Here is a 16,737-nt window from a genome sequence, read left to right as displayed (position 1 = left end):
CTACACTGGCGTCCTGTTAAGGCTAGGGCTGATTTCAAGGTTTTACTGCTAACCTACAAAGCATTACATGGGCTTGCTCCTACCTATCTCTCCGATTTGGTCCTGCCGTACATACCTACACACACGCTACGGTCACAAGATGCAGGCCTCCTTATTGTCCCTATAATTTCTAAGCAAACAGCTGGAGGCAGGACTTTCTCCTATGTAGCTCCATTTTTATGGAATGGTCTGTCTATGTGAGAGACGCAGACTCAGTCTCGACCTTTTAAGTCTTTATTGAAGACATCTCTTCAGTAGGTCCTATGATTGAGTGTAGTCTGTCCCAAGGGTTTGAAGGTGAATGGAAAGGCACTGGAGCGATGAACCACCCTTGCTGTCTCTGCCTGGCCGGTTCCCCTCTCTCCACCGGGATTCTCTGCCTCTAACCCTAATACGGGGGCTGAATCACTGGCTTACTGGTGTCTTCCATCCCGTCCCTAGGAGGGGTGCATCACTTGAGTGGGTTGAGTCACTGACGTGATAATCCTGTCCAGGTTTGGCGCCCCCCTCGGGTTCGTGGCGTGGAGGAGATCTTCATGGGCTATACTTGGCCTTGTCTCAGGGTAGTAAGTTGGTGATTTAAGATATTCCTCTAGAGGTGTGGGGGCTGTGCTTTGGCAAAGTGGGTGGGGTTATATCCTGCCTGGTTGGCCCTGTCCGGGGGTATCGTCGGACGGGGCCACAGTGTCTTCCAACCACTCCTATCTCAGCTTCCAGTATTTATGGTGCAATAGTCTATATGTCGGGGTGCTAGGGTCAGTCTGTTATATCTAGAGTATTTATCCTATCTTATCCGGTGTCCTGCGTGAATTTAAGTATGCTCCCTCTAATTCGCTCTCTCTCCCGGAGGACCTGAGCCCTGGGACCATGCCTTAGGACTACCTGGCCTGATGACACCTTGCTGTCCCCAGTCCACCTGGTCGTGCTGCTGCTCCAGTTTCAACTGTTCTGCCTGCGGCTATGGAACCCTGACCTGTTCACCGGACGTGCAACCTTGTCCCGGACCTGCTGATTTCGACTCTCTGGCCACCCCTCAGAGCCTGGTTCCTCTCTAGGTTCCTTCCTAGGTCCCAGCCTTTCTAGGGAGTTTTTCCTAGCCACCGTGCTTCTACATCTGCATTGCTTGCTGTTTGGGGTTTTAGGCTGTGTTTCTGTACAGCACTTTGTGACATCAGCTGATGTTAAAAGGGCTTTAGAAATACATTTTATTGATTGATTGATTCTGTGAAGTTTCATGACTCTAGGACTAAAATAAGTTATTCAAAATGCCTTGTGAACTTCCATTAATATATGTCAATATATAAAAAATAAAAACAACGTATTACTCGGTTCCTGAAAAGGTTACTTGGAAGGTTTTTTCAAGACACAGCCTAAACAGTCATTATTAAACAGACACTCTTATCTGGAGTGAACGACAGTCAATAAATGATGTGGCTGCTGCAGCGATTGAACACGCAACCTTGTTGTTGACTTACTGTGGTCTGGAGGCTTCTGCCTGGTCTGTCTGCAGTTTCTCTCCTCCCTCCACCTCCATGGTGCAGTACACAATCCTGTTAGGAGCCACCGACTTCAGGCCCTGCACTTCCACTATCACTATCTGCAAACAGCAACAGAGAGAGGACATGGTCAGCTCCACACTTATGCAGATAGAAATGGAAGCATTAGATGTGGAGTCACTGGGTCGTGTAAGTCCAGGCGAGGCACTATCACAGAATGCCAACCTGCAGCCAGAGGGGACATTCACAGGCATGTAGGAACACACACACACACAGACAGACACACACTAAGCAACATCAAAGAGCAGATAAGTTTTGTTTCTTTTGTCTGGCCCCTTAGTAGACACAGTAACCCTCAAGCTGACCCCAGAATAGATAAAACTACTACCAGACTAATGTAAATAACTGTCAAATACACATTGATCTTTCTTTCAAAAGTCAACCAGAACAATTACACATCAATTATCTTGACTGAGACCAAGCAATCTGAGCGTACCGCAAAACATTTACTGGGCAAGATTACAAGATGAAATCACCACACACACCTCCAGTGCGAAGGAGAGGACCACGTCGGACTTGGAAAGGAATTCTGTCTCGTCGCCCATGTCCAGGAAGGAGTTGTTCATGGAGGAGCGTTTTAGCTTCTGTTTGAAGTCGGGGCCTCCCTTGGACACAGGTAGGCTCTCCAGGTTAGCCATGAGCAGATTGACAGATGAGCGCATCTCCTCGATATACAGGGCCTCCATGTCTTTAGACACAAACTTGGGGTAATTCCTCTCCTGAGAGGGAATCAGTGTTAGAGGAAGAGTTGTGCATCCATCTTTTTGTCAGTTTATAACTACAGTTACCACAATATATTATTTTAAGTATTCTGAAACAGCTGTCAACAATCAGCGGCCCAGTGAGCTACAGGGTGTCCATGCAACTTTAACAAAGCTGATTTAACTAATCAATGTGTAGTTGATTCAGGTGTGAAAGTACCTGGCTGAAGAAGAAAAAAAACATCTGGACACCTGGTAGCCCTCATGACCAGAGCTGATTACCACTGTACGTGGCTTACACAGCATTGTTAGTTTGAGGGTGATAGATGTAGGACTTACCCTGGCTATCTTCTCTGCAAGCTGTAGTCTTCCATCCAGCTCCCGGCGGATCTGGGCTGCCTGTTCGTCCACATTGTCCAGCTACAAACCACAGACCAGGAAGGCGAGTGTTAATCAACCAATCAACAGATTGATCAAGAAAGTAAGACAATAAATGAAAAGACATGGGGTGTTGACCAAATAACGTTTTTTAATTTGGCAAAAAAATGTATAGCTCTAAGCACACATGATAGGATTTCCTTTTGTGGACTGACAGAAATGTGCATGCACTAGGCAGTTTTCCAAGAGCACATTCATTGATATACTAAGATAAACAGGGAGTCTTCTTCTCTAGAGATGGGGGAATGGCTGGCACAGAAATATGTGCAACTGGGGCATTCACTGGCCAGGATTTTCATTACCCACTCACAAACACACACACACACACACACACACACACACACACACAATGCTGTTTCCACTCGATAAGTCTTAACTCCAAACTCTGTGATTTTAAAGAGTGGCACAACTGCTTCAAACTTAACAAGTGCCATTTTTAAGGTGCAGTCCAATGATTTTCCCACACAGAAAAAATCTGTGTGGGATCGGAAAGGTGGAGTTTGATCGAAGCAGAGAAACACAAAGCTAATCTCTACCTGTTGGTGAGCCAATGTCATCTCATTTGAGAAAAAGTTATGAGTTATATTTCATGGAACATCCATTGTATAAATATGTATAAATGCTTTCCGGTATGTTGCTGTGTGTGCTGACTGAATCAGCTGAAACTGCCCACAAAGTCATCATTAGCCACACTTTTCCTTTGACAACCAAAAATAAAACCTCTCCACACAGGATATCGGCGAAACAATATGGAATAACTCAAAATCTTGAAGTCCTAATGTGGTGACTGTCACTGCATGCGGGCACCACAAAGAGGTCAGTTACCCCCAATTAGGTTGTTAAGGTGTCTGGTCATCTAGATATTTGTATTGGTAGCGTAGCTCCTCCATAGTGGCTGACCCCCCTTCGCCTGATCAAACCTGATTGGCTGCGTTTACACAGGCAGCCCAATTCTGATCTTTCGCACAATTATTGGCAAAAGATATCTCAAAAATGAAAAGCATAATTTTTGGGACAAATCACTCGCTTAACGCTAAACCTTATTTAGATATATTATTGAATAATGTGGCTATTGAGCAAGTTGAGGAGACTAAACTGCTGGGTATAACTCTACATAGTATGGAAGAGGTGAATTTTTTTCATTGTCGATCAACAATGACAAACCACCTGGGTCTGACAACTTGAATGGATAATTACTAAGGATAATAGCAGATGATATTGCCACTCTCATTTGCCATATCTTCAATTTAAGCTTACTAGAAAGTGTGTGCCCTCAGGCCTGGAGGGAAGCAAAACTTATTCCCCTACCTAAGAATAGTAAAGTCCCCTTAACTGGCTCAAATAGCCAACCAATCAGCTTGCTACCAACCCTTACTAAACTTTTGGAAAAAAAATGTGTTTGACCAGATAAAATGTAATTTTACAGTAAACAAATTGACAACAGAATTTTGGAACACTTGTAGGGATAGAACATTCAACAAGCACAGCACTTACACAAATGACTGATGATTGGCTGACAGAAATTGATGATACAAAGATCGTGGGGGCTGTTTTGTTAGACTTTAATGTGAATTTTGATATTATTGATCACTGTCTGTTGCTGGAAAAACATATTTGTTATGGCATTTACACCCCCTGCTGTATTGTGGATAAAGAGTTACTTGTCTAACAGAACACAGAGGGTGTTCTTTAAGGGAAGCCTATCAAACAAAATCCAGGTAGAATCAGGAATTCCCCAGGGCAGCTGTCTAGGCCCCTTACTTTTTCAAAATGTATTAACGAAATGTTTTGAGTAAAGCCAGTGTGTCTATGTATGTGGATGACTCAACACTATACACGTCAGCTACCACAGCAACTGAAATTACAGAAACACTTAAAGAGATGCAGTTCCCATGTGGCTCAGTTGGTAGAGCATGGTGTTTGCAACGCCAGGGTTGTGGGTTCAATTCCCACAGGGGACCAGTTCAGAGATTTTTTTTTAATGAAATGTATGCATTCACTACTGTAAGTCGCTCTGGATAAGAGCGTCTGCTAAATGACAAAAAAAAAAGTTAGTTTCAGAATTGGTGGCAAGGGATGAGTCCTAAATATTTCAAAAACTTAAAGCATTGAATTTGGGACAAATCATTCACTAAATCTTAGAATGAATAATGTGGAAATTGAGCAAGTTGAGGAGACTAAATTGTTTGGAGAAACACTGGTCAAAACATATTGATACAACAGTACTAGGCTGAGAGAAGTTTGTCTGTAATAAAGCGCTGCTCTGCATTCTTAACTTATGGACAGGTGTTCCGCTAGCGAGATGAGTTTGGATTGGTCTACCATATAGCACGTGTCTGTGTATTTGAGCTGGTCAGTATGTTTTGGTAAGTGTCAGACGCTGCTGTTTTTAAGTTAGGGACAGATGTTCCGCTAGCGGAACGCCTCACCAATATCCAATGGTAGCGCCTGGCGTGAAATACGAAAAACCTTAAAAATGCTATAATTTCAATTTCTCAAACATATGACTATTTTACACCATTTGAAATATAAGACTCTCCTTTATCTAACCACATATTGCAAAATGTGCTTTTGCCGAAAAGCTATTTTAAAATCGGACATAGCGATTGCATAAAGGAGGTCTGTATCTATAATTCTTAAAGTAATTGTTATGTTTTTTGTGAACGTTTATCATGAGTCATTTAGTAAATTCACCGGAAGTTTGCGCGGGGTATGCTAGTTCTGAACGTCACATGCTAATGTAAAAAGCTGGTTTTTGATATAAATATGAACTTGATTGAACAAAACATGCATGTATTGTATAACATAATGTCCTATGAGTGTCACCTGATGAAGATCATCAAAGGTTAGTGCTGCATTTAGCTGTGGTTTTGGTTTTTGTGACATTATAAGCTAGCTTGAAAAATGGGTGTCTGATTATTTCTGGCTGGGTACTCTGCTGACATACTCTAATGTTTTGCTTTCGTAGTAAAGCCTTTTTGAAATCGGACAGTGTGGTTAGATTAACGAGAGTCTTGTCTTTAAAATGGTGAAAAATAGTCATATGTTTGAGAAATTGAAGTAATAGCATTTCTAAGGTATTTGAATATCGCGCCACGGGATTCCACTGGCTGTTGAGTAGGTGGGACGATTTCGTCCCACATACCCTAGAGAGATTAACCACCTGAGGAACTCAATTTAACCTTGTGCAATACCCTAGATGCAGTTGCACCCCTAAAAACTAAAAACATTTGTCATAAGAAACTAGCGCCCTGGTATACAGAAAATATCCAAGCTCTGAAGCAAGCTTCCAGATAATTGGAACGTAAATGGCGCCACACCAAACTGGAAGTCTTCCGACTAGCTCGGAAAGACAGTTCCGTGCAGTATCGAAGAGCCCTCACTGCTGCTCGATCATCCTATTTTTCCAACCTAATTGAGGAAAATAAGAACAATCCGAAATGTCTTTTTGATACTGTCGCAAAGCTAACTAAAAAGCAGCATTCCCGAAGAGAGGATGGCTTTCACTTCAGCAGTAATAAATTCATGAACTTCTTTGAGGAAAAGATCATGATCATTAGAAAGCAAATTATGGACTCGTCTTTAAATCTGCGTATTCCTCCAAAGCTCAGTTGTCCTGAGTCTGCACAACTCTGCCAGGACCTAGGATCAAGGGAGACACTCAAGTGTTTTAGTACTATATCTCTTGACACAATGATGAAAATAATCATGGCCTCTAAACCCTCAAGCTGCATACTGGACCCTATTCCAACAAAACTACTGAAAGAGCTGCTTCCTGTGCTTGGCCCTCCTATGTTGAACATAATAAATGGCTCTCTATCCACCGGATGTGTACCAAACTTACTAAAAGTGGCAGTAATAAAGCCTCTCTTGAAAAAGCCAAACCTTGACCCAGAAAATATAAAAAACTAATCGGCCTATATCGAATCTCCCATTCCTCTCAAAAAAAATTGAAAAAGCTGTTGCGCAGCAACTCACTGCCTTCCTGAAGACAAACAATGCATACAAAATGCTTCAGTCTGGTTTTAGACCCCATCATAGCACTGAGACTGCACTTGTGAAGGTGGTAAATTACCTTTTAATGGTGTCAGACCGAGGCTCTGCATCTGTCCTTGTGCTCCTAGACCTTAGTGCTGCTTTTGATATCATCAATCACCACATTCTTTTGGAGAGATTGGAAAACCAAATTGGTCTACACGGACAAGTTCTGGCCAGGTTTAGATCTTATCTGTCGGAAAGATATCAGTTTGTCTCTGTGAATGGTTTGTCCTCTGACAAATCAACTGTAAATTTCGGTGTTCCTCAAGGTTCCGTTTTAGGACCACTATTGTTTTCACTATATATTTTACCTCTTGGGGATGTCATTTGAAAACATAATGTTAAATGTCACTGCTATGCGAATGACACACAGCTGTACATTTCAATGAAACATGGTGAAGCCCCAAAATTGCCCTCGCTGGAAGCCTATGTTTCAGACATAAGGAAGTGGATGGCTGCAAACTTTCTACTTTTAAACTCGAACAAAACAGATATGCTTGTTCTAGGTCCCAAGAAACAAAGAGATCTTCTGTTGAATCTGACAATTAATCTTGATGGTTGTACAGTTGTCTCAAATAAAACTGTGAAGGACCTCGCCGTTACTCTGGACCCTGATCTCTCTTTTGACGAACATATCAAGACTGTTTCGAGGACAGCTTTTTTCCATTTACGTAACATTGCAAAAATCAGAAATGTTCTGTCCAAAAATGCTGCAGAAAAATGAATCCATGCTTGTTACTTCTAGGTTAGACTACTGCAATGCTCTACTTTCCAGCTACCCGGATAAAGCACTAAATAAACTTCCGTTAGTGCTAAATACGGCTGCTAGAATCCTGACTAGAACCAAAAAATTTGATCATATTACTCCAGTGCTAGCCTCCCTACACTGGCTTCCTGTTAAGGCAAGGGCTGATTTCAAGGTTTTACTGCTAACCTACAAAGCATTACATGGGCTTGCTCCTACCTATCTTTTCGATTTGGTCCTGCCGTACATACCTACACGTACGCTACGGTCACAAGACGCAGGCCTCCTAATTGTCCCTAGAATTTCTAAGCAAACAGCTGGAGGCAGGGCTTTCTCCTATAGAGCTCCATTTTTATGGAATGGTCTGCCTACCATTGTGAGAGACGCAGACTCGGTCTCAACCTTTAAGTGTTTATTGAAGACTCATCTCTTCAGTAGGTCGTATGATTGAGTGTAGTCTGGCCCAGGAGTGTGAAGGTGAATGGAAAGCTACTGGAGCAACGAACCACCCTTGCTGTCTCTGCCTGGCCGGTTCTCCTCTCTCCACTGGGATTCTCTGCCTCTAACCCTATTACAGGGGCTGAGTCACTGGCTTACTGGTGCTCTTCCATGCCGTCCCTAGGAGGGGTGCGTAACTTGAATGGGTTGAGTCACTGACGTGGTCTTCCTGTCTGGGTTGGCGCCCCCCCTTGGGTTGTGCCGTGGCGGAGATCTTTGTGGGCTATACTCGGCCTTGTCTCAGGATGGTAAGTTGGTGGTTGAAGATATCCCTCTAGTGGTGTGGGGGCTGTGCTTTGGCAAAGTGGGTGGGGTTAAATCTTGCCTGTTTGGCCCTGTCCGGGGGTATCATCAGATGGGGCCACAGTGTCTCCTGACCCCTCCTGTCTCAGCCTCCAGTATTTATGCTGCAGTAGTTTATGTGTCGGGGGGCTAGGGTCAGTCTGTTATATCTGGAGTATTTCTCCTGTCTTATCTGGTGTCCTGTGTGAATTTAAGTACGCTGTCTCTAATTCTCTCTCTCGGAGGAGGAGGACCTGAGCCCTAGGACCATGCCTCAGGACTACCTGGCATGATGACTCCTTGTTGTCCCCAGTCCACCTGGCTGTGCTGCTGCTCCAGTTTCAACTGTTCTGCCTGCGGCTATGGAACCCTGACCTGTTCACTGTGATTACTATTATTTGACCATGCTGGTCATTTATGAACATTTGAACATCTTGGCCATGTTCTGTTATAATCTCCACCCAGCACAGCCAGAAGAGGACTGGTCACCCCTCATAGCCTGGTTCCTCTCTAGGTTTCTTCCTAGGTTTTGGCCTTTCTAGGGAGTTTTTCCTAGCCACCGTGCTTCTACACCTGCATTGCTTGCTGTTTGGGGTTTTAGGCTGGGTTTCTGTACAGCACGTTGATATATCAGCTGATGTAAGAAGGGCTATATATATATACATTTGATTTGATTTTGCTGGACCCCAGGAAGAGTAGCTACTGTCTTGGCAGCAGCTAATGGGGATCCATAATAAATACAAATAGCAAGCTGTCATGGTCAAAATAGGAGATTGGTGGCACCTTAATTGGGCAAGACGGGCTTGTGGTAATGGATGGAATGGAATGGTATCAAACAACAGCTGGTGCACGATATCTAAGGAAGTCTCGAGCTACGGTTCGCCTGAGGAAGAGTTTCTCATGATATGCTGCAGACCACATTACCTACCGAGAGAGTTTATCTATAATCTTTGTAGCTGTGTACATACCACCACAGTCAGAGGCTGGCACTAAGACAGCATTGAATGAGCTGTATTCCGCCATAAGCAAACAAGAAAACACTCAGCCAGAGGCAGCGCTCCTAGTAGCCAGGGACTTTAATGCAGGAAAACTTAAATCAGTTTTACCTCATTTCTATCAACATGTTAAATGTGCAACCAGGGGGAAAATAACTCTGGATCACCTATACTCACACCAGTGACAAGATCAATAAAAAAGTGGTCAGATGAAGCAGATGCTAAGCTACAGGACTGTTTTCCTAGCACAGACTGGAATATGTTCCGGGATTCATCCAATGGCATTGAGGAGTACACCACATCTATCATTGGCTTCATCAATAAGTGCATCAATGACATCATCCCCACAGTGACCGTACGTACATACCCCAACCAGTAACCATGGATTACAAGCAGCATCCGCACTGAGAAAAAGGCCAAAGCTGACGCTTTCAAGGAGCGGGACTCTAACCCGGAAGCTTATAATAAATCCCGCTATGCCCTCCGACTAACCATAAAACAGGCAAAGCATCAATACAAGACTAAGATCGAGTTGTACTACACCGGCTCTGACGCTCGTCAGATGTGGCAGGGCCTTCAAACCATAACAGACTACAAAGGGAAGCACAGGCAAGAGCTGCCCAGTGACACAAGCCAACCGGACGAGCTAAACTACTTCTATGCTCGCTTCGAGGCAAATAACACTAAAACATGCATGAGAGCACCAGCTGTACATGAAGACTGTGATCACGCTCTCCGCAGCCGATGTGAGTAAGACCTTTAGACAGGTCAACATTCACAAGGCCACAGGGCCAGACAGATTACCAGGACATGTACTGCGAGCATGCGCTGACCAACTGGCAAGTGCCTTCACTGACATTTTCAACCTCTCCCTGACCGAGTCTGTAATACCAACATGTTTTAAGCAGACCACCATAGTGCCTGTGCCTAAGAACACTAAGGTAACCTGCCTAAATGACTATGGACACGTAGCACTTCATGACATCTCAATCAACTAGACAGACCCTACAGGACCTAGTTTTGTCGCACCTTGACTACTGCCCAGCTCTGTGGTCATGTGCAGCAAAGAAGGACATAGGCAAATTGCAGTTGGCCCAGAACAAAAATGCACATATCACACTTCGATGTACACAGAGGGTAAGTGTCAGTAACATGCATGTCAGTCTCTCCTGACTCAAAGTTGAGGATAGATTGACTGCATCACTATTAGTCTTTGTGTGAGGTATTGATATGTTGAAGGTACCGAACTGTCTGTTCAAGCAGTTGGCACACAGTTCAGACACTCATCGGTACAACTCAAGACATGCAGGTCCAGAACAGAGGCTGGGAAACACACAGTATTAAATAGAGCTGTGGCGGTCACAGAATTTCATCAGCCAGTGATTGTCAAGCAAATAACTGTTAGTCTCATGGTAATTGACCGTTAATTACCAAAAACAAATTTAGCATCTCCTGGCTTTCTACAAGTCACTGATGCAGACCTTTGGAACATCTACATTTTAAAAAGTCTAATAAATCCATGTAATATAGCCTACACCTTCACAATAAATCCATTATTTATTTTAGACAGGTCTAAAGAAACATGATATGAAGAAAATGTAGTCTATTTCAGAAGAACAGAATAGCATACTCTGAATTGTCCTTATGTTAGGTGCTGATCTGGCTATGCCTTATGGCTGTGGGCTACACTAGTTCATTTAGCAGTCAGGATTTGCTTAGAATTCCGTACCATTATTTTATAGTATGAAGAATACAACTGAACAAAGCTGAATAACATAGAAAGGATATGATCTCCAAATGATTTGAGGGAGTGCGCATGAGGCTTTTCTGTGTTGAGTGGTTAACAAAGAAATAGGTACTCCTACAGTGGGGCAAAAAAGTATTTAGTCAGCCACCAATTGTGCAAGTTCTCCCACTTAAAAAGATGAGAGAGGCCTGTAATTTTCATCATAGGTACACTTCAACTATGACAGACAAAATGAGAAAAGAAATCCAGAAAAATCACATTGTAGAATTTTTAATGAATTTATTTGCAAATTACGGTGGAAAATAAGTATTTGGTGAATAACAAAAGTTTATCTCAATACTTTGTTATATACCCTTTGTTGGCAATGACACAGGTCAAACGTTTTCTGTAAGTCTTCACAAGGTTTTCACACACTGTTGCTGGTATTTTGGCCCATTCCTCCATGCAGATCTCCTCTAGATCAGTGATGTTTTGGGGCTGTCGCTGGGCAACACGGACTTTCAACTCCCTCCAAAGATTTTCTATGGGGTTGAGATCTGGAGACTGGCTAGGCCACTCCAGGACCTTGAAATGCTTCTTACGAAGCCACTCCTTCGTTGCCCGGGCGGTGTGTTTGGGATCATTGTCATGCTGAAAGACCCAGCCACGTTTCATCTTCAATGCCCTTGCTGATGGAAGGAGGTTTTCACTCAAAATCTCACGATACATGGCCCCATTCATTCTTTCCTTTTCGCACGGATCAGTCGTCCTGGTCCCTTTGCAGAAAAACAGCCCCAAAGCATGATGTTTCCACCCCCATGCTTCACAGTAGGTATGGTGTTCTTTGGATGCAACTCAGCATTCTTTGTCCTCCAAACACGACGAGTTGAATTTTTACCAAGAAGTTAGATTTTGGTTTCATCTGACCATATGACATTCTCCCAATCCTCTTCTGGATCATCCAAATGCTCTCTAGCAAACTTCAGACGGGCCTGGACATGTACTGGCTTAAGCAGGGGGACACGTCTGGCACTGCAGGATTTGAGTCCCTGGCGGCGTAGTGTGTTACTGATGGTAAGCTTTGTTACTTTGGTCCCAGCTCTCTGCAGGTCATTCACTAGGTCCCCCCGTGTGGTTCTGGAATTTTTGCTCACCGTTCTTGTGATCATTTTGACCCCACGGGGTGAGATCTTGCATGGAGCCCCAGATCGAGGGAGATTATCAGTGGTCTTGTATGTCTTCCATTTCCTAATAATTGCTCCCACAGTTGATTTCTTCAAACCAAGCTGCTTACCTATTTCAGATTCAGTCTTCCCAGCCTGGTGCAGGTCTACAATTTTGTTTCTGGTGTCCTTTGACAGCTCTTTGGTCTTGGCCATAGTGGAGTTTGGAGTGTGACTGTTTGAGGTTGTGGACAGGTGTCTTTTATACTGATAACAAGTTCAAACAGGTGCCATTAATACAGGTAACGAGTGGAGGACAGAGGAGCCTCTTAAAGAAGAAGTTACAGGTCTGTGAGAGACAGAAATCTTGCTTGTTTGTAGGTGACCAAATACTTATTTTCCAACATAATTTGCAAATAAATTAATTAAAAAACCTACAATGTGATTTTCAGAATTTTTTTTCTCATTTTGTCTGTCATAGTTGACGTGTACCTATGATGACAATTACAGGCTTCTCTCATCTTTTTAAGTGGGAGAACTTGCACAATTGGTGGCTGACTAAATACTTTTTTGCCCCACTGTATATGCTTAATTTAGGGTTATTCATGCAAGTATAGTTGTTCAACAAATGCTGGGCTTGTTATGCGGTGTGGAACAGGGAACCCAAGAGCAGACTCAGACGAGGAGACTGGGATGAAGTAACCAAGGTATTTATTGAAACACAGGGGGAAGATGGAGTGCAGGTCAGGGGAAACTCGGGCGGGTTGCTGGAAACCAGGTGCGGAGGCTGAGGCTGGAGCGAGAGTGTTTGAGACAGGGTAAGCAGGTCCGGAGGGGAATCCAAGGGAGGTGTAGAGTGGGGAATCCAGGACAGATGACAAGACATGGGACTGGAGACAGGGACCAGAGTCAGAGTGGGCAGAATGAGCAGAGATGATGATCAGGCAGCGCAGAAGTGTCAGGGCTGAGTATTTGTAGAGGTCTTGATTATGGAACAGGTTGCAGCTGGGTGGGGATCTGCTCTGACTCCAGCACACCTGTCTCCTCTCACACAATCACACACACACACACAGGGAGAGAGTACTGGGGGAGTGGCGGCACTGTGGCGGCATTGTAAGGCTGCATGATGCGACTAATGATGCTTTGAAAAAAGTAACTTGAAAAGCATGAGCTCTGCTTTGTTTTTTTGCACAGGCTGTACACACTTCATTAGTCTCTCATTCCCAATTTGACAAGCACTTGATAATGACTCAAATTTCCCGGCTGCATCCCCTTTGTGTGGCCGTAATACCCCCTAAAAAAAGATATGCCTTTTGCGGTTTTTGTGCCCTTGGGCTAAATATAATAATTATAATTCCCTTCTCCCTGAGTGCTCCGAAGCGCCTTTCACTCATATTTTACATATACAGCTGCGTACTGTGCATGTGTAGTCTTTAGTTTTGTGGATTTCTTAACCATACATGACGTGTGGACTGCGTCCTCACATCCTCTGTTCTGTATTTAAATTGCCAACCATTTCAACATGTAGCTACAGCGCCATCCTCTCTGGCCTAATGCACATTTTGTCAGAAGTGGGATTTATGCACTCTGGGAAAAGGGGGTGTTCCATGACGCCGACGTAATGTCTGTGCTCACTTGGGCGTGGCTGCTGACTTGGTTAACAGCTCATATGAAAAACAATTCTCTCATTTAGAAGGCTAACATCAGATTACATCTTCTAACAAATAGTTTCATATTTAATAATATAAGTTCCCCCACATTTGGATGTGAATCTGATCACTGGGAAATATACACATTCAGAGACACATTTATGTTGTTCTACTGTCCTTCATGAGATCCCAAAACACAACTGATCTGACATAAATTGTTCTTCAGGTACCGACAGACCACTCCAACCACTTGGATTTACAGAAATATTGTTTCGTTCCCCACTTTTGGATGATGAAGTTTTGGCGGGAAGAATGTCTTCGTAACAAAGAGGTTTCTTTCCCCTCAATACTCCATAGCAGTAAAGAGTTTCTGCAAGGAATTTATGACCGTCATAAAATGGCCAACTTTCACCCCTCTTCCCCTCTGCAGGAGAGAGAGGCCACTGTAGAGCGGACACACTGTAACCTGATCTTTCAGATCTGAACAGGAGAGTACCCTTGGGCCAAATATAATAATTATAATTCCCTTCTCCCTGAGTGCTACGTGCGGAGCACCTTTCACTCACATGGCTCTCCATCACGTGATCTGATCTTTCTCATAGGCTACAAGTGAAGACAGACACATCGGGGACGCAACTGGGTGCGTCCTTATCCAATTCTGAGGTGCATATTGAAGATATTGGAAAGAAGCTGTCCACATTTACTTTTCGTCAGCCAACAAGATGAGTAGGCCTAACAGCAAAAGCAGTGGCCTATGTCAATCTACTATCCCCGTAGTACAAAAGTTTACCTATTCTATGTGAGAAATAAATATTGTAAACATAGTTTGGGACAGTTGTGGGATGCGATAGATCCCAAATTAATACAACCACTAGCATCAACAAACCTTTTTTACGCAATGAGGCTGACAGATCAGAACATTTTGCTTAAAATGTTGCTAAAATATCAGGCTATTTCTTCACATTATAAAGCACAGCAAAGCGCACACGGCAGTAAGCTATAAACGCAAATGTTCCATTAGCGGGAAAACATCATTATCAAAAGTGACAGCAAATGTGATTATGCATGTGACGCTTTTATTATAAAGGTGCATTTTTATGGTGAAAATTATCTTTCCCAAACTTTAAACTCAAGTGCTGCTTATGTATGCCAGTTAGGCTCTGGACCCCTTGTAAAGCAGATTAATGTGTTTAATTTAAAAAAGTTATTTAGCCACTATAGTTGTGATATAAACCTTAGCAAAACATATAGGCCTATGGGCTAGGCTACATGGGGTGTACGACTATGATTAGAAAAAGTAGCAAAAAAAAGGCATTGTTTCTTACCTTACCCTGGGCATCATTCACAAGTGACAATATATCATTCACAAGTGATAGGCTAATATTGTCACCCATCAGACTATTCTTGATTTAATCTTGTCTTTACATATACTAAATAATATATTTGTTTTGATTTAGCATGGACCATTATCCTGCACCTGTCTCGAAACAGGGACAGGGGGGAAAAAAACATATCATCTATGCTTTTTCCGTGGTTCATTTTCATGCCAGCCAGGTAGGCTATGTTCCTGTTGTAAAGATAACCAATGTGCTTAATATTAGGAAAGTTGAGAAATAAATATAGTAGGCCTAGATTATAGAAAGCTGATGGGATCCTCTTTTTAATAGAAGCCATCACTCACTGTTTTCTCACGCAATTGCATAGCCTGTAGAAATGTTGCGCAACATGAGCTCATGGGCTTGCTGTAAGGACAGACGCTGAGAGAGGAGAAGCAATTACAGGGAGTGAACATTTAAGAAACAGCGAACATAAAACAGAACACGGACAGCGTCTGGACAGGGGAAACAAAATGACAATATGCTGACACGGGGATCAAACTGAGGAACAGAGAGATATAGGAGGGGCAATCAACAATGTAATGGAGTCCAGGTGAGTCCAAAGATGCGCTAGTGTGCGTAACGATGGTGACAGGTGTGCGTAATGATAGGCAGCCTGGCGACCTCGAGCGCCAAGGATGGGGAGCGGGAGCAGGCGTGACACTCTCATGAAGTGTTTGATTAGATTTTCGATTACATTTGCCTTGATATCAGAGTGATTAGAGGGACAATAGAGTGCTGAGTACCAGGCAGTTATTAATGACCATCAGCAGCGTCAGAGCTTGGAGAATCCTAATTACCGTGACTAAACGGTCTCGTGGAATTTGACTGCCTTCATGACTCGTGACTGCCGGTGCGGAAGTAATATGTTCACCATAACAGCCCTAGCCATGACTACGTGGAACTCTCTGCCAACAGCCAGGTAACTCAAGCTAGCAATAAAACCAGTTTTAAAAAACAGATCAAATAACACCTTACTGCACAAAGGGGACTGTGAATAGACACAGCCATTTTATATATCTTGTATTGTAATTTGCACTGTACAATGTATTAGACCAAGATAGTGTGTATTTAGTGATATGTAGGCTATGTATGATGTTTTAAATGGATTTATTTCAGTCCTTGATAATGTTCTGTACTATGTATTGTCATGTTTCACGTGGACCCCAGGAAGAGTAGCTGATGTTTTTGCAGCAATAGAATGGGGATCTTAATAAATACCAACAAGACCATTTCTTTTTTTTTTTAAAACAATTTCTCATCTTTAACTTCAAAGGTAAAATCTTACCTCAGATTGACATACCAAAATTTGAGAACACATTAGGAAGTACAGTATATTAGCTAGTATTAGCCATTGGCTGAGAATTGATTAGAAATAATTACATAACCTATATCCATGCCTGATATATAATTAGACATATAAAACAGAAAATCAACAGCTCTCATTGATAATGTATGTCTATTTAGTAAATAAGGCAGTGTATTTTCATTCCATCCAGGAAATGTAACCGTCACAATAACTTGTAATGTG

The 16,737-nt window shown here is 42.9% G+C and overlaps 1 protein-coding gene across 3 annotated transcripts in view; it reads right to left on the bottom strand.

Annotated features, from left to right (window-relative positions):
- LOC106561024 (calcium-dependent secretion activator 2) overlaps window positions 1-16,737 on the bottom strand; it is a 221,481-nt gene that overhangs the window by 122,818 nt on the left and 81,926 nt on the right. For all 3 annotated transcript variants that reach the window (XM_045688110.1, XM_014124578.2, XM_045688109.1), the window contains 3 exons: window positions 2,636-2,716; window positions 2,081-2,314; window positions 1,515-1,636 (listed from right to left, as the gene is read on the bottom strand). In XM_045688110.1, coding sequence (XP_045544066.1) covers window positions 1,515-1,636; window positions 2,081-2,314; window positions 2,636-2,716 — 437 coding nt within the window. The remainder of the gene's footprint in view (window positions 1-1,514; window positions 1,637-2,080; window positions 2,315-2,635; window positions 2,717-16,737) is intronic.

This window comes from Salmo salar, chromosome ssa10 (genome assembly GCF_905237065.1).
Source record: "Salmo salar chromosome ssa10, Ssal_v3.1, whole genome shotgun sequence".
Classification (NCBI taxonomy): Eukaryota; Metazoa; Chordata; class Actinopteri; order Salmoniformes; family Salmonidae; genus Salmo; species Salmo salar.
Note: the sequence above shows the minus strand (reverse complement) of the source record. Positions and strands in the feature narration are given on the sequence as shown.